Raw genomic sequence first — 21,993 nt, 5'->3', positions numbered from 1 at the left:
TCGGTAACATTACACACACACACACAAACTGTGTTTTATATATATAGATAAAGGGGGCGATTATGAGGGGATATGATGTAGATGATTAATATAATAAAGGGTATAGACAAAGTATGTGTAGACAGGTACTGCAGCAGAATTGACAGTGATAGGACCATAGGCCATAACCTGCGAGTAAAGAAGAGGAGAGTTGACGGTATTAAGGCTGGGGTGTTTCTCTCAAAAAGTAGTTTATGCATGCAATGGTCTCCCGAGAAAAGTAGTGGCAGAAAAAAGAGTAGATAGGCTCAAATTGGAATTAGATTGATACTTAGAAACATTTGGAGATGGAGGGGTACAGGGATATTGACAGGATTTGTCGGTAATTGTGTGTGGAGGGGGGATGATTTCTGAGGTTGGAGCAGCGCAGGGCATGAATGGCCAAATGGCCTCCTCCTGTGCAAAACTTCCTTGTATGTCCTTGTATTTCGTGCCCATGACCTTACCCTGGGTACCCTAAGCATGTATACAAATTTGAGGGAAATGGGCGAAGCTGTTTTTCATTTTATAAGGTTCAGACATGTACACAAACACATACAGAGAATTGCTGAATTTAATACAACTAGCAACGGTAAAATTGATGGCGTTGAGAGAGAGGAAGACAAATGATGAATTGCGAAAAATGATGGGAATAGAGCCTGTGATTGATGTTGTGAAGAGGAACAGGTTGAGATGGTTTTGTCATGTGTTGAGGAAGGATGAAAGTGACTGGTTTAGAAGAGTGATGGAAATGAATGTAGAAGGAAGTAGAGGACGGGAAAGACCGAGAAAGACTTGGCTAAAGATGGTGGAAGAAGAAATGCGGGCAAGGGGGTTAACAAGGGGAGATGCAGAAAATAGGGCAAAATGGAGAAGATTGTCATGGGGACCGCAAGGCTAACCCCCGCTCTAGCAGGGAAAATGGCCTTAAAATGCATGTTGTTGTTGTTGTTGTTGTAGCAACGGTACCCGCCCTACGGGCGGGGCTTCAATTGGGAGGCCCAAATGAAAAGGCAAAATATCAGAAATTGAAGGCTTTTTTTTATTTTAAACGATTTATATAAACATCCGTTGAATCATATCACACGCAAATCATTATAATATAAACAGTATTTGTTTTAAATAAAAGCCACATCACTGTTCATATCGGTAAATATTATTCCATTGTGTTTGGGAAAATTAGAAAATTGGGAAATTGGGAAAACAACATAGCCTATTTTACTCCAGGGGGTCCCAGGATTACCCACCCAAAATTTCGTTGTGATCAGTTCAGCCATTTTTGTGGTACCTGGTAACAGACAGACAGACAGGCATTTGTTGAATTATAGTAAGATTGTTATTTAATTAACTGGGTAGTATACTCCAATAATAATTTAATATTGTGCATTCATTTTCATTTCAAAAATTAAGATCCCCCCCCCAAGTAGGTCTGCTATCCTGCATTGATCCCCCCAGCTACACCTGCGTTGAGGGGTTGAAATAAGTCGAGCAACAATATTTAAAATTGGCTACCACACACCATAATGAGGTAATTCGTGGTGACTCCATTTCCAAAAATGTTCCTGATTTCTTTATCAACTTTTGTGCCAAGTTTCATGCTTTTAGGACAAAAGACCACGCATCGATTGGACTACAAATGGAATATATGACACCATCCTGGCCACATTATACTATTATTAAAATCATTTTTACTGCTGGTGTAGATGGTGACTTGATATACCAATCAAATGTTTTATTAGTCCTCTACCGGTTTCACCAGTGGGGACTATAGGTTTGCTCTCCATCTGTCCGTCACACCTGTGGTTTTCCAGTCTTTTTTCCCATACCCTCTAACATATTCAACTGAAACTTGATATATAACTTTATTGTGACAAGTTGCAGAACAAGTTTGAGTTTCAGGGTTTTCTGCCAATTTTTCACAGAGTTATGCCTTTTTGTACTTGGAAAATATCACATATTATCCATGGGTCATTTTCCCAGATTTTTTCCCTTTATCCTTCAACATATTGAACTGAAACTTTGTACATGGCTTTATTATGATAAGTTGCAGAAAGTTGTCCAGTTGCAGAACTGCAACTTATTCTGTAGCAATTGCTGAGTGCTTTAAAAAAAGAACATTCACTGGCACCAGTAGAGAACATGTATTGAAAAGGAATTCTCCCTCTTGTTTCACATATTTTACATCCAAATGGTCAAAGCAGGAAGAAAACTCAGGAAAGAGTGTACATATGAACTGCACAAACTATTGCATTACCTTGATTTATACAGCACTCCTGCCCACCACCCCCCAACCTTCACCTCCACCATTCAGTTTTGTATATCTATATAATATTACCCAAAAAGTATGTGGTTAACCAAAATAAACTCCCTCCCGCTGCCTTTTGCCTGCCGCAACCCCCAATGCACCAGGGGCCCTGCTCATTACGGAGCACGATATTTCGATTTTCGGGTCGTTGTCATCATAGTCGGTTGTTGACTGAAATCTGCTGCAGTGGTCTACTATGATCTACATTGAATGAAATCTGCTGTGGTGATCTACTACAATCTACTAGAAACACCCCCACCTTAAGGGACCGGCAAGAGTGGGTTTTTTTTTCTCCCGGACAAGTTGGAAATTACCTTATTCAAAGCATCTAGGCCCGTTGATTTTCAACGGGTGACTGCTAGCTAGTCTATATAATAATATGCAAAAAGTGTGCGGTTAACCAAAATAAACTCCCTCTCTGCTGCCTTTCGCCTGCCACAATCTGTCCTGATGGACCGGGGGAACGTGATATTTTGATTTTCGTGTCGTGGTCATTGTAGTTGGTGATCAACTGAAATCTGCTGTGGTGATATACTACAATCTACATCGACTGACATATGCTAGTGATCTACTACAATCACCCACTCCATAAGGGAGCGACAACGGAGTGTTTTTTTCTCCTGGACAGGTTGTACAACTTCCGGGAGTTTGATTTATTATTTAGCGATACCATCCAGTTTTCAAGTTGTTCTGTCCAGCGGTTAATTCTGATGCATCTTATATGGTCTTAATTAAAAAGAAACATCACAGTTTAATGAGTAATATTCTCTGTATCATCATTTCAAATTACCTTGTTCAAATCATCTGGGCCTGTTGATTTTTCAACAGGTGACTGCTGGTGTATATACATTATAATAAGCTAATGCTCCCTGTCTGTTTGACTATCTATCTGTCCAGCCCTGACACACGGAAACACTCTTCGGAGCGAAAAAAAAAATTAATTACACAATTGAATGTGGGTGGTGTATAGGCAACAGACCGCTGCCTCTCACTCCGAAATTTTTTCTTCTTTGCTGTTAAGAAATATGTATAACCTCTCACTTTTGAGATCTTTCAACCAGCACAAGGATAAAAGGCTTCCTTTTTGTACATTGTTTCACCTCATTTGTACATTGTTTTGTACATTGTCTGCTCCCCGACCTTTAAAGAATATAGTTATCATGTACTTTCCCAATATCGTTACCAAAGCCTCAAATAGTTCGGTTTTTGATGGCTTACCGATTCTTAATGTTCTCCAATGAAAGTTTCCATAAAATTGTGCTTGGTCTGATCATAGCAATCTTTGGGTCTCTGTATATCAAAACATCATGTGTACTTGTTCATTTTCTTATTTTTATGTACAATTACCTCTGGCTGCATGAAGACCTTCTACATTAAGAGATCAACACCAGTGTATCTTTTCATGAATTGCAAAGATATTAGTAGGCATAGATACACATGCAAACGCGAATGTATACCATCTTCAGACATTGATGAACTACAATCAACCATCTAATTATTTAACTATGGTCGAGCAACCATCTTGAAAACAAATAATTGTTTGGACGAGTACCAACAATTTTCTATTTCTTAATTATTCAAATGTGATCTCATAGACCATTCTCGCCAATTTGAATGGCAACCATTTTGGGTTCTTTTCTTTTTTTTACCACCTCTCTTCCGGTCTAACTTCCTCTGCTTTCTCAGCCCTGTGACCCTCCCCAGTAACTCTAGGATGCACTCATATGTTCTTCAAGTAATTCCCTCCTGGATAAACTCCCAAAATCCAGGCTGAACGCCTCCTCAACTCTTCAGTTCCGCACTTATCCCTTCTGTGGAACCACCTTTATAGGCCCTTCTATCCCACTCTACCTTCCAGTGGCATATCATGTCACCCCCCATCCTTACCCATCATAAATGTATATATTTTTTTCTTACCAGCATCTTATCCACAATACCTTATCCCCATTGACCCTACCTAGCCCAACCCTCTCACTTGCAGGTTGCAGTGTTTCCTTCCATCCTTTCTCTCTTTCTCCACTTTTCTTGTTCATTCATTCCATTACTTGTGTCCAATTGCTCTCCCACTGTCTCACTGTCAGTCCATACCCTATGTCACATTGCTCTTCCCTGAGTCTCGATCTTGTATGGAAAAATAATCCACAGTGAAGAAACATCACAGTAATTTATTGCGTACTAACTCACCTTTTGTATTCATTGCTAAATAGCGTTTTGGCCTACTCTGTATTTGTTCCAGACTTTTGACATGGTGATGGAGAATAACGAACCAGTGTACCTATACAAGTTGATGGATGGTTTCACTTCTTTCAGCTATGCTTTGCACGTCGCTAAGAAAGCCAACTGTAATATGCAGGTGGTTGAGCGAGCATCACAGGTAATATACAACCTATCTGGACATTACTTTACCTATTACTATACCCATTATTGCACATTCACTCTCGTTTTCACGGGGTATCTCTGAAGCTGGTGGTCTGAAAATGTTGACACATGTTAAGGTGGCTGGCTTGAGATATTAGGGTCTTGAGTTGAAGCCCCTGTTGTGCCATTGAAATAACACCAGGTGGGTTGACTCAGCTTGTCATCCTTCCGAGATCGGCAAAATGAGTACCAGCTTACTGGGGTAATAAGCCATTTGAACATCCTGCGTCGGAGTGGCGACCCGTCCAGCTTTGTACTCCTTAGCCAATTCGCCTCACTCAAACTTGCAGCTCCGATTCGCCTCACGTCGTGAAAGGAATTGTTTTTATAATTAACGAGCTGAATGCACCTGACGTTGCCCTGGTTCTTTTTGAATGAATTTAATCTTCTGTACATAGGTCTGACGCGAGCCCAGTATCAGTTAGTGCTCAACGATAAATTTAAAAAAGCAATAAAACGTGGCCTTGCAAAGCAGCGGAGTTTGACTATCCGGCCGCGGCCTCATTTCCTTCATTTACTACTATAATGCAGCTTTTACTCGCGGCCGAAGAAGATTGACTACTATAATTCAGCTCAGCTTTTAATTGCGAAATGGGCCCAGCCCAGCCAAGGTGGGCCTCAACCGACCTCGCCGCCTAGCCTATAACCTTCCCGGGGCCCGTCCCGACATTTTTTGTTTCAGAGGTTTCCTCCTATCTTTCACCGTTCAGGAGATTAGCGCATGCAGACAAACAAACAAATGAAAAATCGGTCAGAGACCCAGGACTTGCCGGAATGTACTTTTTTATCGGCCATTTTGGACAAATATGGCCGCCGAACCACGTGACCGATGACGTCATCATTATTTGTTTTCTAAACTAATTTATTCCTTGATGATGCTCAAGAAATTTCATCTGATCGGATGAAGTTTTGTACTTGTCGATTTATGACGTCATAATGGAGGCACCTATGACATCATCATTAACATATTTTATTCCCCATGGAGAGTTCTTTACAATGAGCCATGTCTCAATTTTTTCTATTCAGCACTTTCAGAGATATAGAGGTGCAAATTTTTTAGGTTTTTCAAAGATGGCGGCCGAACCACGTGACCGATTACGTCATCAATTGGGCACAGTCTATTCCAGGGCAAGACAAATATGTGTGTAAAGTTTGGCGATTCTACGTGCAACGGTGTAGACGTAGTACTGCGCACAAACAGACAGAAAAACAGACAGACAGACAAACCAACCGATCAACATACTTGCCAGAATCTTTTCCGGCAAGTAACAAACAAACAAAAACTTTATTTTATATATATACAGACTTGGCATTTAATATGGAATATATTTTTTGTGGGGGTGAACTTACTTTTCAAGATGACTTAGAACCAAAAGTTCATTGGAATTATGTTGAAATTATTCTTGATTTTGTTAATGTGACCTTTAAAAGAAACATAAACCACATTTGACATTTCGAAGCAAATAAATTGATCCTTGAAAGTGATGTAAACTGATATCGAACTCAATTCACGGACAGTACTGTGTTAAACTTCTGTGCGTTTTCCAGAAGTATCTCTTTATTTTGCACATTAGCCAAAAAAAATTTCAACAAAAACAAAAGTTAAATTACGACTGGGATTCCGGACAGTAAAATTACAGTTCAGTACTTCGTGTCACCCCCACGAGCATTCAGGAGAGTACGTACACGTTGAGGCATGCTGTTCACGAGATTTGCCAAGGTTTGGACAGGAATCGCTTGCCATGCAGTGACAATAGTCTGCTGCAATTCACGCACAGAGGCAGGCTGTTGGTCCAAGTGGTCGATTTGACGCGTTAATTCTGCCCACAAGTTCTCTATCGGATTCATATCCGGGGACATGGCAGGCCACTCCATATGCTCTACACCATGGTCAGCAAGAAAGTGTTGGATCATGCGAGCACGATGAGGCCGTGCATTGTCATCTTGGAACACAAAGTTTCCTCGAAAGGCTGCATGAGCAAATGGAAGCAATGTTTCTTCCAGAATGGCCCTGTACTTGAACTGGTTCAGGTTTCCATTCAGAACAACCAGGTCAGTTTTGCCCCCTGCATGAAAAGCAGCCCAAACGGTCACCCCACCACCTCCAGCTTGGACTCTTGGCACTATACAATCTTCGTTGTGGGCTTCAAGCACTTGTCTGCGCACTCGGACGCGGCCATCTTGACGATAGACCAGAAATCTAGACTCGTCACTGAAGATCACGTGATTCCAGTGTCCTGGCTGCCATTGACGGTGCTCTCTGGCCCACTGCAATCGGCGCTGGCGGTGTTGTCTGGTCAGGCGTGGCTTTCTCAGGGGACGCCTGGCACGATAGCCTGCTTGAACCAGTCATTGGTTGACTAGCCTTCTGGATACAGGCACATTTGTCAGTTGCTACCACTCAGCCCTAAGCCGATTAGCTGACCTGGTACGGCCATTGCGGACTAACCGGTGCAGCTGGCGATCATCCCTCCTTGTGGTTCTGCGGGGACGTCCTGACCTCGGTATTGGAGTAGGGACACCCCTCTGAGCATTTCGTTTCAGGATCTTTGACACCTGACCTTGAGTGATGCTATACTGCCGAGCAATAGCACGCTGTTTCATGCCAGAATTTCGTAACGCCACCACACCATGACAAACAGCATTGTCGAGTTGACGGACCATCTCCAGAGGAAGCGGCAATAACTTTTGGAGACGTGCAGCAGTTGTTTTCCAATAATAAAGAACGCAACAACCCTTATATACCCGACTGTGAAGCCAATCATCAAATGTACCTGTCCGTACATTTTGTCATGCCACCTGTGATATAATCCTGTTGTTGACTTCTTGCTGCGACAGACAATCAGTGACATGGTTCTTTTAACAAATAAATCACCAAAGTGTAAAAGAAACTCACCAGATTGATATAATGAGTTCAGAAAGTAAACCGAAGTCAAGAAAAAAAAATATTCCATATTAAATGCCAAGTCTGTAGATATAAGAAGATAATATAATAAATTTAAATAATAGATAGAAGATAGAAGATATGGTGTTTGACAGTCATCAAAAGTTTAATTTTAACAAAGATACTAAAATAAACTAGAACGCCACTCAGTAGAGCGCATACTTCCGCCGTGGGTCAAGTTGGAATAATACGTTTTGTTTAACATCCCCTCTCCCCAAAACAATAAATGAAAAATAAAGTAAGCCCTAACTGTCAGAGAATTTATTTTGATATATCTCGGAATTAGAGGAGAAAAACATCATTTAAGAATAAGAATAAAAGCTTTAATGCAGTAAAACAGAAAAAAAAAAATCCCCCAAAAAAATCCTGGATCCGGAATAATATCCTGAGCTTCACCAAAAACTAATCAATTCTTCCTTATCCCAAGGGCAATCATCCCACCAACTTTCATCCAAATCCGTTCAGAAATTTTCCAGATATATTGTTCACAAACACACGAACATACGAACACACATACGCACAGACACACACACACACACACACGGACGGACACGATCGAATGCATTACTCCCTGGTGGGAGTAACAAACCAAGTCAGGTAATGACCATCCGATCAGGTAAAGTCCTTGACTCACTTGTATCAAATCACATCAGTGTCATCTGTGATTTATCAGGCTGCATCCACTGAAGAGTACATTTCTTGAGCCGCAGTCTCAATTGCGCAGTTGAGATATTTTGGTGATTGTTAGGGTGGATTTGTTAGAGGTTGGCTTAGCTTGGTTCTCACTGTTTCCGACACTCTCTAAGGGATTCTCAACACTATTGTCTCGCTGCCTCAATGTCATCCGAATCCCTGCATGAAAATCCGAAAATGTTTAACATGTTCCTGAGATTCTTCCCTGTCATTTACATCAATGTTTCAGCCCTTCAAGTTGTTTTTCTCACGTATCCTTAATCCTTTTCCCCTGGCTGCTCTTGGTACGTTTGCCATGAGTGAGTTGTTTCCTCGATACGTGCTCATCCCCCTTATTACCCTGTGCTCGCGAAGCGAAAAGCAGGGTTAAGCATTCGCTTGCTGCGTTAGTGTGCCGTGTGTCGTGTCTGCATTTTAAAAATTAATTTTCTCGGCAACCGTTGGTCTGATTGACACGAGATTTTACCATAGAAACGCCTCCGCCTGTAGAATTTTTTATTCATAATTATGACGTCATAGGTCACGTGGTACGGACGCCATCTTGGAAAAACGTTACACCTCTATATCTCCCAAACCACTCAATGGAACAAATTGAAACATGGCTCATTGTCAAGTACTCACCATGGGGAATAAGATATGTTGGTGATGTCATCGGTGCCTTAATTATGACGTCATAATTCGACAAGTACAACGCTTGATCTGATCAGTTTGAATAAAACAAATTCCTCTGCAACTGTTAGACCGATGAACACGAAATTTTCAGAATATGTGCGGCTCCTCCTGTATAATTTTTTTAATTATAATTATAACGTTATAGGTCACGTGATACAGACGCCATCTTGGGAAAAATCGAAAAACGTTGCACCTCTATATCTCCAAAACCGCTCCATGTAAAAAATGAAACATGGCTCATTGTCAAGTACTCCCCTTGGGGAATACGATATGTTAATGATGATGTCATCATTCGTTATGACATCATAATTCGACAAGTACAACACATATCCGATCATTGTGAATTTTCTTTCTCAGCAACTTTTGGATGATGGACACAATTTTCACCATAGGAGCCCCTCCTCATGTAGAATATTTTAATGATAATCATGACGTCATAGGCCATGTGGTACAGGCGCCATCTTGGAAAAACCGAAAAATGTTGCACCTCTATATCTCCAAAACCACTGCATGGAAAAAATTGAAACATTGCTCATTGTAAAGAACTCCATATGGGGAATAGGTGCTGTTAACGATGACGTCATTGGTGCCATAATTATGACGTCATAATTCGACAGGGACAACGCTACGTCTGATCAGTTTGAAATGTATTGGGCGTGATCTATGCAACAATTATATTAGAGAATATAAATTTATGATGTCATCGCTCACGTGGTCTGGCAGCCATATTGTATCAAAGAAAAAAAAACTTCAAAAACAGAAGATTTGGCTCGCAACAAGTTGACTGTGCAGGTAAGTATTCTATGAACACCATCTAGTTTTCTGTTGATTTGAGCTGCCCAGCACAGCTGTTTTTTATTAACATGGCCTCGATGCTGATGGTGTTAGCATGCTCCAGAATCGAATTATTTGTGATTTTGTCTTGCCACTTGACATGCATTGGATAAAGGTGACATCTGGAAGAAGATGGGATTATTTGTGGCCATTAAAGGAGTAGTAGACTGCTCAACCATCAATGAGCATCAATATACACATCGACAAGATCTTTGTGAAAATTTTTCCATCGGACGATCTGACCATCTTAATGATGATGATCTTAATCCAGCCTTCCGAAGGGTGGTTTTTTCATCATCATGCTCATCATCAGGTTACCTTTTATATCCCGAATTCAAATGGGTTGTTTTATTGTTATTATGTCTAAGCCTTGTTAATAAATAATAAACTCGTAGAGTTTAAACCTCTCGTTGATACCTTGTCACATGCTTTCAGCTCTTCGAGATGTACAAATGCGATACGGATATGCTGGTTCACTGGAACGATGAAATTCCCGATGAGGAGGTCAAAAGGTAATCACTTAAAACACTACATGCAGATTCTTAAGGATACGTTTTAAATCGCATCTTAGATGGTGTTTCTCAACTGGATTTACCAGACGGACCACCCGTCCTAGTATTCGTTTGCCGCGACCCACTGTTGTCCTCTACAAGAGTTGAAAATTGAAGTACAGGGGGTGGGGGTTTAATCCAGGTGGGGAAAATTGGGCTGGGGAAATTATTACCAACCCTGACTACAGGAGTAGCAAAAGGGCTGGAACCTGGGCCATTTTATTTCCTTTTTCCACACTTTTAAATTCTGTGACTAGTCTTATTCAGCGAACATCGTAGCTCGCTCTCGACACCGATCAACCTGTTTCTGGCTTTAGTTTTGATCACTACTAAGATTGAGAATGCAAGTTCACATCGATAAGTCGTTGGAAACATCACTAGTGTTACGGGGTCCTCCCCTTACCTCTGGTCTCAGTAGACCTCCGAACCCCGAGAGGGTACCCGGCAAAAAGATGTGTTACCCTTGGTTGAAATCAAGCAAATAATGAAACCCTGAATGGAACCAGCAAATGAAACAGTCAAATCAATAATACAACCACACCAGGTTATGAACAAACAATTAATATATTAGAAATCACACAAAAAAAGCCATACAACAATGGGGGCAATATCAAGCCCCTTAACCCCAAACTCACGGCACCTCCCCAATGTCTCTGGACCCCTCCAAGGCGAAGTCCCAATGTCTCTGTGCGTTCCCGCGATCGGGGAGTCAAAGCCCGATCAAAGTCAATTGAAGCGTAGGCGATCGAGACGACCCCGAGGTCACGTTGTTCAGCCCCCAGCAATACAGCGGTGGAAAGGAACCTCACAAAGACGCGCTCCGACGTACAACTTTTGCGGTTCAATCCGCGAGCCTCCGTATAATTCTCACGTGCCCTTTCTGGCACAGCCGTCCCCGGCAAACCACCGGGGAATAATGCCCAGCCGACACGACCAAACCCGGTTCACTGCAGGTTGCTCGCGTGGCGAAGATGGCGGACGGCTTTTTCTCGAACCCGGTCTTTTAGGCCAGGATCCTCCGGAACCTCAATGAGGATCCCCAACGACACAGGCTCCCCGCACTCCGGTGATGTCTCTTATCGCCCGAACTTCCCTTCAAGGACGCAAAGTTCACTCGCACTGTACGTCGACCGCTCGGTCCGGAGCTAAAACAACCACGTCTCTTCACGATCTCCTACCGCCTCTTCTCCTTCGCTCCACCTCTTCCGGTCACGATCCGGATTTCCGGCCACATTTCACCAGGAGCGCTTTTAAATCTTTTAACTATAATAACCCTTTCCCTTCAACCACAATCACCAGAATACTTCGAACCAACAACAATAATCATAACAACAATCATTAGGGCCGAATCCGTAACACTAGGACTACTTAGCGCAACAACTCACGACACCCATCGGAACCCACTCACAGAAGTTGTTGTTTGTTGCTCACCTTATCCAGCTGTTTGTTCCATCCAGTTTTTGCCATTTGTACGAGAGGTGTGTATTGTGTGGGGACAGGCCTGGAAGGCTCAAAAGATGTGCAAGTGTGATGTGAAAGAAATAATTGGAGGGGGTGTAGCAATCTGGGCAAAAGACAGTATTATATTTGAGAGAAAGAGACGACATTAAGGAGGCAATTCATGTCGAGGATTCTGTGTGGATTGGGATTAGGGATTGAAAGAACAGTAAGTAGTGTGACTCATCCTCATGAAATCCGAATGGGCGTCAACCATTTATTGAGTTATGCAATGGTATGCACCGATCAATGGGAAAAAGATCCAAATCCCCTAACAAGAGTTACAACTTGAATACTACCGGGCCAGTCAGTTAAAGGTAAGTTACATGTGCCTGTAACTTGTCCTCTTGAAGAAAGATATTGAGAGAGAGAGTTGTTAATGCATAGAAGGGTCTCCGTGGAAATGCAGCAGCAGCAGAAAGAGTCGATAAGTTTAAATTGGAAGTGTATAGGTACCAGGGGATATCCTGCCAAATTATACATCTCGGCAGTGAAGAGTGTAATCGCATGTTCATTTGGCCAGATGTCACCCATATTGTTCTCAACCATGAACCACCTCGGCAAGGGCAGAATTAAGCTGTTATGGAAATGAGTACATCAATTTTGCTGTCCATCTAAATTTTGAACAACCTAAATATTGTATTATATTGTATTATTTATATGGCAAATACAAATTCAAATTTGAACTGACCTTGACATGAAATCTTTGCACCTTTTGCGTATTCTAGCAAAGTTGTCAATCACCGATGAGTAACCTACTCCTGGTGCAAGATGCTTTTCTATAACGAGCAATGCCAGCCCAGAAAGCCGATCTCCAGACATTGTGGAGCGAAGGTGATTCTTGATCAGTTTGATCCTGCTGGATGACCACTCAGCTTTAGCTGAAGAAATGGGCAGTGCCGATGTGGTACGTCCTCGTAAGATTGGCATAAGCTCACTCCAGTTCCAGTATGTTGTTGATTATATGTTTCAAGATGCCTTGTGTATTGGTTGTTTCAATACTATTGGAAACACTCCATTGCTGGTACAGTGTTCGAAGGTTTTTGTATTCTGCCAGGAGTTGGTCACTTTCTGAAGTCTTTGAACCATTCATTCATTTGCTGAATCACTGCATCATATACAGTCACGTGAAAAAGTAAGTACCGGTACACCCCATGTAAAGTTTAGACTTTTTCAACATATTTCAACATACAGCTATTTGATCTTCATTTCAACAATATTGATAGATAAAGGTGATATAATATAACAAATATCATGAAACATTTACATTTTGTAGTCCATTATATAATTTAAATAAACATGAATGCAAATTTCACATATGGAAAAAGTAAGTACACCCTTGAGCTCTTATAGGTGGTATTGCCCCCTTTGGCAGAAACAACCTCAAGTCGGCGTTTCTTATAACTGTCTACCAGTCTCTGACATCGACTGGGAGAATTTTTTGCCCACTCCTCCATGCAGAATTCTTTCAGCTGTGCGATGTTTGAGGGGTTTCTTGCATGCACAGCTCATTTCAAATCCCCCCACAACACCTCGATGGGATTTAGATCCGGACTTTGACTTGGCCATTCCAGAACCCTCCATTTCTTTCTTTTCAGCCATTCCTTGGTGGATTTACTGGTATGTTTAGGGTCATTGTCATGTTGCAAGGTCCACCTTCGGTTGAGCTTCAACATTCCGACAGATGGCCTCACATTATCCTCAAGCACCCTCTGGTACAATGAAGAATTCATAGTGGATTATATGATGGTGAGCTGCCCAGACCCTGATGCAGCAAAGCTGCCCCAAACCATAATATTTCCACCACCATGCTTTACAGTTGGTATCAGGTGCTTGTGGTCAAATGCTGTCTTTGGTTTTCGTCAAACATGTCTTCTGGTACTGTGGCCAAATAGCTCTACCTTTGACTCATCTGTCCAGAGCACATTGTTCCAGAAGTGCTGGTCTTTGCCTCGGTGTTTATTGGCAAACTTTAGTCTTGCCCTGATGTTCTTTCTGGACAGCAAAGGTTTCCTCCTGGCACACCTCCCATGTAGATCAAATTTGTGCAGCCTCTTTCTAATGGTAGACTCGTGCACTTTGACATCAACAGTGGCAAGAGCTACCTGTAGGTCCCGTGATGACATTCTGGGGTTCTTAGAGACTTCTTTCAGCATCTCCCGGTCTGCTCTTGGGCTGAACTTGCTGGGGCGGCCTGGCCTGAACAAGTTGGCAGTTGTTTGGAATCTTCTCCACTTGTCGATGATCTTCCGGACAGTCGAATGATTGATTTCAAATTGTTTGGAGATCCTTTTAAATCACTTCCCAGACTCGTAGGCATCTATAACCTTCTTTCTGAAGGCCTCACAGAGCACTTTTGATCTCGGCATGGTGATGCCGCACACTTCAACAACAAAGAGCAAACCAAACTAAATGTCTGAGGTTTAAATAAGACAGGTTCCTCCAAGATCCTCTCTAACGATGTTCTAATCATTTGCACCTGAGCTGGTGCACCTGATTCTAATTTTAGGTATTTGAAGTAGTGATAAATGTAGGGGTGTACTTCCTTTTTCCACATGCGAAATTTGCATTTATGTTTATTTAAATTATACAATGGACTACAAAATGTAAATGTTTCATGATATTTGTTATAGTATATCACCTTTATCTATCAATATTGTTGAAATGAAGATCAAGTAGCTGTATGTTGAAATATGTTGAAAAAGTCAAAACTTTACATGGGGTGTACTTACTTTTTCACGTGACTGTACCTTAAAGAATACCTCAATTCGAAATCTAGAAATGGTGTCCTCAATAGGCTGATTGATCTATGGCCAATTCATCTTCTCGTCATTTTCACCTCCTCTGTCGTGTTGTGGTAAATGCAGGAGAAATGTCGTGTTTTGCTGATTCTTCTTGTACCACAGTATGGAGCCTCTGAAAATACATGTCCGTCAGATTCTTACGGATTTCTTCTTCCGTTGACCAAGCGTTCCGCAGCGCTATGAATGTCCATGTCTGCTGACTGGAGATATTTTGAGAGGGAATTCGTTGTTGTCCATAGATCTTCCTAGATCAACAGCATGAGCAGAAGTAACTCGATCCTAGTCATGGCGTTGAACAGTCCCGCAGCCTCAACTGCTTGATGGCTTCCCTTCACTTTCTTCGATATCTCCAAGAGCCAGGAGTATCACTGGGAAAGTTGCGTGTCTTGCACTGATTGCATCAATTCCAGGAGACCATCGAGTTTCCACAAGTCTTATCAGATGAACATCTGACGTGAGGACACTGTATCAGCTTTAAACTTCTCTAAACGAGGATGACTGTTGGTCAGAAAAAAACATACAATTTCTCCACCATCCCAAAGAAGTCCTTCGCTTCAGCACAAACAGAACAAGCATCACTCATGACCAGATTATGGGCACAGCGCTGAACATATAACACGTTACTATTCAGTTCCTTTACTCTGCACTGCAGGCCAGAAATTGTGTCAAACAACACGAAGGACTGTTTATTGTAGCTCCTGAAAGCATATAAATCTTTCTACAATATCTCCATCAGAGATCATATAACGGAGAGACAGAGACGGGAGGTCATTGTGTGAAATATCTATCACAGAATCTGCAATGATGGCAAAAAAACACAGCTTCTTTATCTTCCTGAGCAATGACAGATTCTATTGAATCACGGAGACAGTTAATCAGTTCATTCTGAATACCAAGTCTGAGGTACTTTTCTCTTGATGGTGTTTCAGCTAGATGCCAAGCTAACACACCATCATACTTGCTTATGAGACGAACAAGTTCAATAAGGTTACCATCATTTCTTTATGATACAGCAGGACCAAAAACTGTCTGCTTTCTCGATGGCACTGAAAGGGCAAATTCTGTTTGGCTAGGAAAAGAGTTATAACTATTAAGGATGTCAACACTTCCCTATTTTTGCACCAATATTTTGTGAACTCATACTTGCCCTTCATCAATTGAATTCCCCTTGCTGAGTCTCAGTCGCGTCAGTGAGCTCACCCTCTGCATTCATACGCACCGAGGATGTCTCATGTTCTTCTATTCGTTGCTTTCCTTATTCATAATGTAAACATATCCCATACTTTTTTGGCCAAAATGCTGTCAGTGGTAGAGGAGGAGAGGAGGAGATTGCCCATTGCCCCCCCCCCCTCCACCTCTGTATATGCTAGAGATACAGTGCCTTCAGAAAGTATTCACACCCCTTGACTTTTTCACATTTTGTTGTTACAGCCTGAATTTAAAATTGATTAAATTGGGATTTTTTGTTACTGATCTACACATATTACCCCATAATGTCAAAGTGTGACCTTTTTTTAAAGAAATGTTTACAAAATAACTAAAAATGAAATACAGAAATATCTCATTTACATAAGTATTCAACCCCCTGAATCAATACTTTGTAGAAGCGCCTTTGGCAATGATTACAGCTTCGAGTCTTATTGGATATGTCTGTATCAGCTTTGCACATCTGTATTTGGTGAGTTTTTTTCCCCATTCTTCCTTGCAAATTTGCTCAAGCTTTGTCAAGTCTCACTCTGGAACAGTTTACCTGCATCCCAACCTACCTGAATTCAAGAGGAATGTCAATAGATTCCTCCTTTCTGTCTAATACCTATACTTTTCTTTCCTTTGTGTAGCTCCCATCTCGAGTGGCCTTGTAGGCTTTGTGGCAGGCAAAATCCGATAAAAAAAATAAAAATAAAAGGTTTGATGGGGAGCGTCGGTGAACAGCAATCTTCAAGTCTTTCCACAGATTCTGAATGGGATTAAAGTCTGGGCTTTGGGTGTGCCACTCAAGGATTTTCACGTTCTTGTTCTGAAGCCATTCCAGTGTTGCTTTGGCTGTATGATTGGGGTCATTGTCCTGTTGGAACGTAAATCTTCACCACAGTCTAAGGTCTTTTGCACTCTGAAGCAGGTTCTCCTCAAGGATTTGCCTGCATATGGCTCCATTCATTGTTGTTCCCTCTATTCTTACAAATCTCCCAGTCCCCACAGCTGAAAAGCATCCCCATATCATAATGCTGCCACCACCATGCTTCATTGTATGGGATGGTGTTAGATGGGTGATGAGCTGTGCTCTAGTTCCACCAGACATAACGCTTTGCATTCAGGGTAAAGAGATCAATTTCCGTCTCATCAAACCACAACATATTTTCCCTCATGCTCTCAGTCTTTCATGTGCCTTTTTGCAAACTCCAGGTGTGCTGTCATGTGTCTTTTTCTCAAGAGTGGCTTCTGTCTGAACTCTCTCCCATAAAGACTAGATTTATGAACTGCTGCAGAGACTGTTGTCCTTCCGGCAGGTTCTCCAATCTCAGCCAAGGAACTCTGTGGTTCTGTCAAAGTGGTCATTGGGTTCTTGGTCACCTCCCTGACCAAGTTTCCTCTTGCCCGGTTGCTCAGTTTAGTCGGAAGGCCAGCTCTAGGAAGAGTCTGGATAGTTCCATATTCTTTCCATTTCCTAATGATGGAGCTCACTGCACTTTTGGGAACTTTCAACACTCCAGAAATCGTTTTATACCCTTCCCCAGATTTATGCCTCCTCACAATTATATCTCGGAGTTCTACGGACAGTTCCTGGGACTTCATGGTAGAGTTTCTGCTCTCACATGAACAGTGTCAACTGTGGGACCTTATATAGAAAGGTGTTTCTTTCTAAATCATGTCCAATCAATTGAATTGGCCACAGGTGGACTCCAATCAAGTTGGAGAGACATGAAAAGGAAAATGGATTCTCCTGAGCTCAATTTGGAGTGTCATAGCAAAGAGGTTGAGTACTTATTGACTCGAGGTATTTCAGCTTTTCATTTTTCATAATTTTGCAAAACATTAGAAAAAAGAAATTCCACCTTGACATTATGAGGTATTAAGTGTAGATCAGTGACAAAAAATCGAAATTCAGTCCATTTTAAATTCAAGCTGTAACACAATAAAATGTGAAAAAGTCGAGGGGTGTGAATACTTTCTGAAGGCACCATAGGTACATCGACGGATTGGAGATTGAGGGGTGCAGACATATTGTCAGGAGTTTTAGGTAGCTTTTATGGGGATGGGTGATGGTGTCTGGGGTTGGTGTTGCACATGGTGGACTGAATGGCCTCCTCCTGCACTTCTTATGGGGCGTCCATTATGGCTGCCAAGTTTGGTGTCCCTACAATGTTTCTTTCTCGAGATATACAGGGTGTCCCATAAGTCTGGAATCATATGGCAAAATAAGTGATTCATGATTTTTTTCGTTTAAGAATGTTTTTTGGGGGGGGTGGGGGGGGTTCTTGCAGGTGTCCATGATATTGCTGAGTAAGGAATAACGCATCCAGGCAAACTATGGATATATACATTCTTAAACGAAAAAAAATCATGAATCACCCTGTATAAGGAGACAGACAGACAAAGATGAATAGTCCCAAGTGGGACAGATGCTCGTCTCCCGATATAGTGCGATCGTAGTTGGGCTACATTAGGTGATAAAGTGAGTCTTGAGGGGTCTTAAGGGTTTTAAGCAGTCTTATGGCTATAAAGTGTCGTCAGAGTCTTAAAGGATCTTAGGGTTATAAAGGGTCTTATTGTTCATAAAGCCTAAGTCACACATAGGCGGATTTGTCGGCGACTACTGGCGACTAGAAAAATCGCCACCACCCGCCGACAATCGTAATGAAACCATAATGGACGGTCTTCTGTAGTCGTGGTTATCCTCCCCAGGTCGGCTGCAGTCGGCAAGAGCCGCAAAGGGGCCAAATATATATTTTTATGTTTAAAAACGGCGCGCTCAGTCATCCTCAAAAAAGATCCGCCATGCTGTCGTGATGGAACCGCCATGCTGTCGTCGGTATCCGTAATAAGACCGTAAAGCGGCCGCAACCCAGTCGCTCATAGTCTTCCGCAATCGCCCCACCAGCTAGCACAGCAGAGATGCGAATGCCATACGGCCTTCCTGCGGCATCTTCCCGACTACGGGCCGACACTGTTGCGGCTGCATATCGACTACAGAAGAACTGCCACGTCTCCCCTGCGGCTATGGGAGACTGACGACGACAGCAGTAGGACTAGTGGCGGCCGAGTTACGGCCATTGGCGACAGAGATACGACTGCCTGGCGATTGCATTACGACATACCACGATTCCATGGCAAGACAGGATGGTGTGAGGGTCTCCGTGGAGTGAGGTCCTGTGGTGCCGACAAGGATATGGCTTTATTGTTTGGACTTGGGACTTTTGGGAACTTTATTTTTGGGACTTTGGTCCTTTGGAAACTTTATTTATGGGACTTGGGACCAGTGGAAATAATTTGTTGGACTTTATTTCCATTCTCTCTCCCTGCAGAAAAGTTTGATTATTACATTACAATGATACATCTTTATTACTTTCTTATTGTACATCAAACATCTTTATGCTTCATGTCATACATCATTGAAATGAATAAAGTGAAATGTAAAATTGAGAAATAAAGATTTAAAAAGTTATGTGAATCGTCTCCAATCGCCGGCGGTCTTATTGCAGTCTTGCGGACGTCGGAGTAAACCGCCATCCGGCCCCAATGCAGTCGCCGCGATCCGCCATCGGTCGTAATCTAGCCGCCAGACTGTCGCCACGCTGCCGCCGTGCATCCGCAATGCAGTCGTCGTCGATCTTCAACAGTCGCCATCCCACTCGGGGCGTCGTCGCAATGCAGTCGCAATGTGGCCGCCTGCAGTCGCCAGTAGTCGCCGAAAAATCTTGATCGCCGGCAGTCACCAGTAGTCGCCAAAATATCCGCCTATGTGTGACTTAGGCGTAAGGTTGTTAAAGTCTTATGGTTCTAAAGGGTCTTCAGGTTCTTAGGGGTGTTAACGTTTGAAAGGGTCTTCCAGAGTCTTGGGGGTCTGAGACTCTTAGGGACTTGAAGCATCTTAGGTCATAGTTTTGCTGCCCGAATTCGAGGTTCTGGTTCAAGGTATCTCTCAATTATGCGTTTAACAGGTGTATGAGCAGTGTAATATGACGAGGTAGCAAGAGTGCTCCAAAATAAATGTTATTTTTATTCTCTCTGCAGTTACTGATGGTATAATAATTCATTGTTTTATTAAGCCAAAAAACAACTTAACAAAATAACTTGTAAGAGGTATGGGCAGTGCTCAGGTGAGAGAAAATTTATTGAGAACCCATTTGCTGATGAAGTCAGGTTGGTAGGAGGTCGTTTTTGCAGAATTAATTACGTTGTGTTTCTCTGCAGATGTGAATCTATCATCGAAAATTTTCTGGAGCTGGACTTGGAGAGTGACAGTGACAATACGGCCGTGGTTGCTTTCCTCGATAAATGTTCTGAAGAGGATTGTACCGACATGCCCTCACAGCATACCCCTCTGCCTGGCCAGGCATTCAATCCAATTTATCCGTCTAACTCTTCCTGATTCATCCTTTGCTCGATACTCTGCTGCTCTTTCCCCTATCTTCCATATGATCTGAGAATTTATCACAATTTTGCAAACACATCACTGGCTAATGAAGACGATACATCTTGGAGCATTTCCTTGTTTTACAAGTGGTAACTTTGTCCTACTACTGAAAGCTTGCGTTTAAACCTTTTTCTCTGCTACAGTTGTATTTAATTTATTTTGTCCATTTTTTTTAGATCAATGTAAGATGTTCAGAAAGCGAGAGAGCCGGAGCCGGTTGTAGGAATATTGCAAAACTATTGTTCAGATGTTGAGAAATGGGAGAGCTACGTTGTTTCTGTCATATAATACAGCGAGGCTTTTCTCTGAATGTTAGCTCTACATCAGCTGTAAGTGTCCTGGCTTTGTGCAAACTTGCTTTCCACCAACACTACTTGCTACCATTGCTTTTGAAGGCCTACTAATCTGAACTTCACAAACATCCCTTGTGTCTCTGTGGCTGCCTGAATTAAACTTGTTTAGCAGTAAAATATCAAGCACAAGTGCCTTCTGGATGCGTGTACCTCTGACAGCACAGCACACACTACGGATCACTGACTGAGTTTGTCCATTGGAATATTAGATCTTGCACCTGCATGGAATGCAGAAAAGTGCTTTTGTGGTGTGGAAGAGTTCTATTTCTTAATGGAAGAAGGATGGAAGACTCCACTTTGTTCTTTTGTTGTTTATTAAACTCAAAAAGGGGGGGGTAGGGAATTACGAACTGATGCAAGGTAAATACCATACTAAACGAACTACACTTTAACAAAGCCTTGTTCAGCCGGTCGTGGCATGATCTTCTCCTCTGCAGATCCTCCTTCGTTCCTTTGTCCAGCGCAACTCCCTTCTCCAAGTCCCATCTTCCTTATATTTTTAATCTTCACTCCCATATATGGTATGGAATGTAAGTCTCCGAGCAGACTCTCTCGGCTCAGACAATGAGACATTCTGGTTTTTGTCTTGGAGAATTCTGAAACCCATCTTAGACAGTTATTATCAGTTGGGATAATTAAGCACCTTTTTATCTCCTTTGTAGGTCAATTCTTGACCTGTCCATGCAAGCCTGTTCTCCTCCAGGTTCCATTTCTATACTTTAGACAAAAACACATTTTTGGAGAAGGAGAAGTATATGGAAATATATGAACACATATACTTTTTGGTATTCTCCCACAATCCCTCATTTTTTCTTTTGTTGTTTATATTAATCATTAATCTAAACATCAACCTATTTAATATTCGAACCATAAATTTGGTAATCCAATTTTCCCATACATAAGGCATACACCGTCATTCTGGAAGAATATGATCACAAAACATTTCTCTTTCCATATTAATCATGCAATTCACTTCATTTGCATAAAGCATACAACACTTCACTTTTACCAAAGCACAATAATTTCAGTTCATCATTAAAAATAATAAAAACATCTGCAACATTTGGCAATGCGTTTTACTTCAAAACAAATGTTGACTTTTTGTTTGAAAAGAAGGGGCTGATCACTCGTGTTTGAAATTCAAGTATGAAACATTTTCTTCTGATGTCTTCATGGCACCTACACTATTTTGCGTAGGATTTTCTGCTGTTGTGATAGCTGGGCAGAGTCACAAACTGATCCTGCTTTTGCATGTAACATTCTTGCCAC

General features: G+C 41.9%; 1 protein-coding gene across 1 annotated transcript in view; it reads left to right on the top strand.

Moving 5' to 3' along the window:
- Nucleotides 1-20,847, top strand: part of MSH5 (mutS homolog 5) — a 247,417-nt gene extending 226,570 nt beyond the window's left edge. The window contains exons 18-20 of the mRNA XM_078786777.1: nt 4,560-4,697; nt 10,320-10,396; nt 20,149-20,847. Of these exons, the coding sequence (XP_078642903.1) occupies nt 4,560-4,697; nt 10,320-10,396; nt 20,149-20,326 (393 nt within the window). The 3' untranslated portion in view covers nt 20,327-20,847. The remainder of the gene's footprint in view (nt 1-4,559; nt 4,698-10,319; nt 10,397-20,148) is intronic.
- Nucleotides 20,848-21,993: the final 1,146 nt, after the last annotated feature.

Source organism: Myxine glutinosa, chromosome 1 (genome assembly GCF_964187855.1).
Source record: "Myxine glutinosa chromosome 1, kmMyxGlut1.1, whole genome shotgun sequence".
In the NCBI taxonomy this organism is placed as follows: Eukaryota; Metazoa; Chordata; class Myxini; order Myxiniformes; family Myxinidae; genus Myxine; species Myxine glutinosa.
This window is presented reverse-complemented; position numbering and strand designations above follow the sequence as displayed.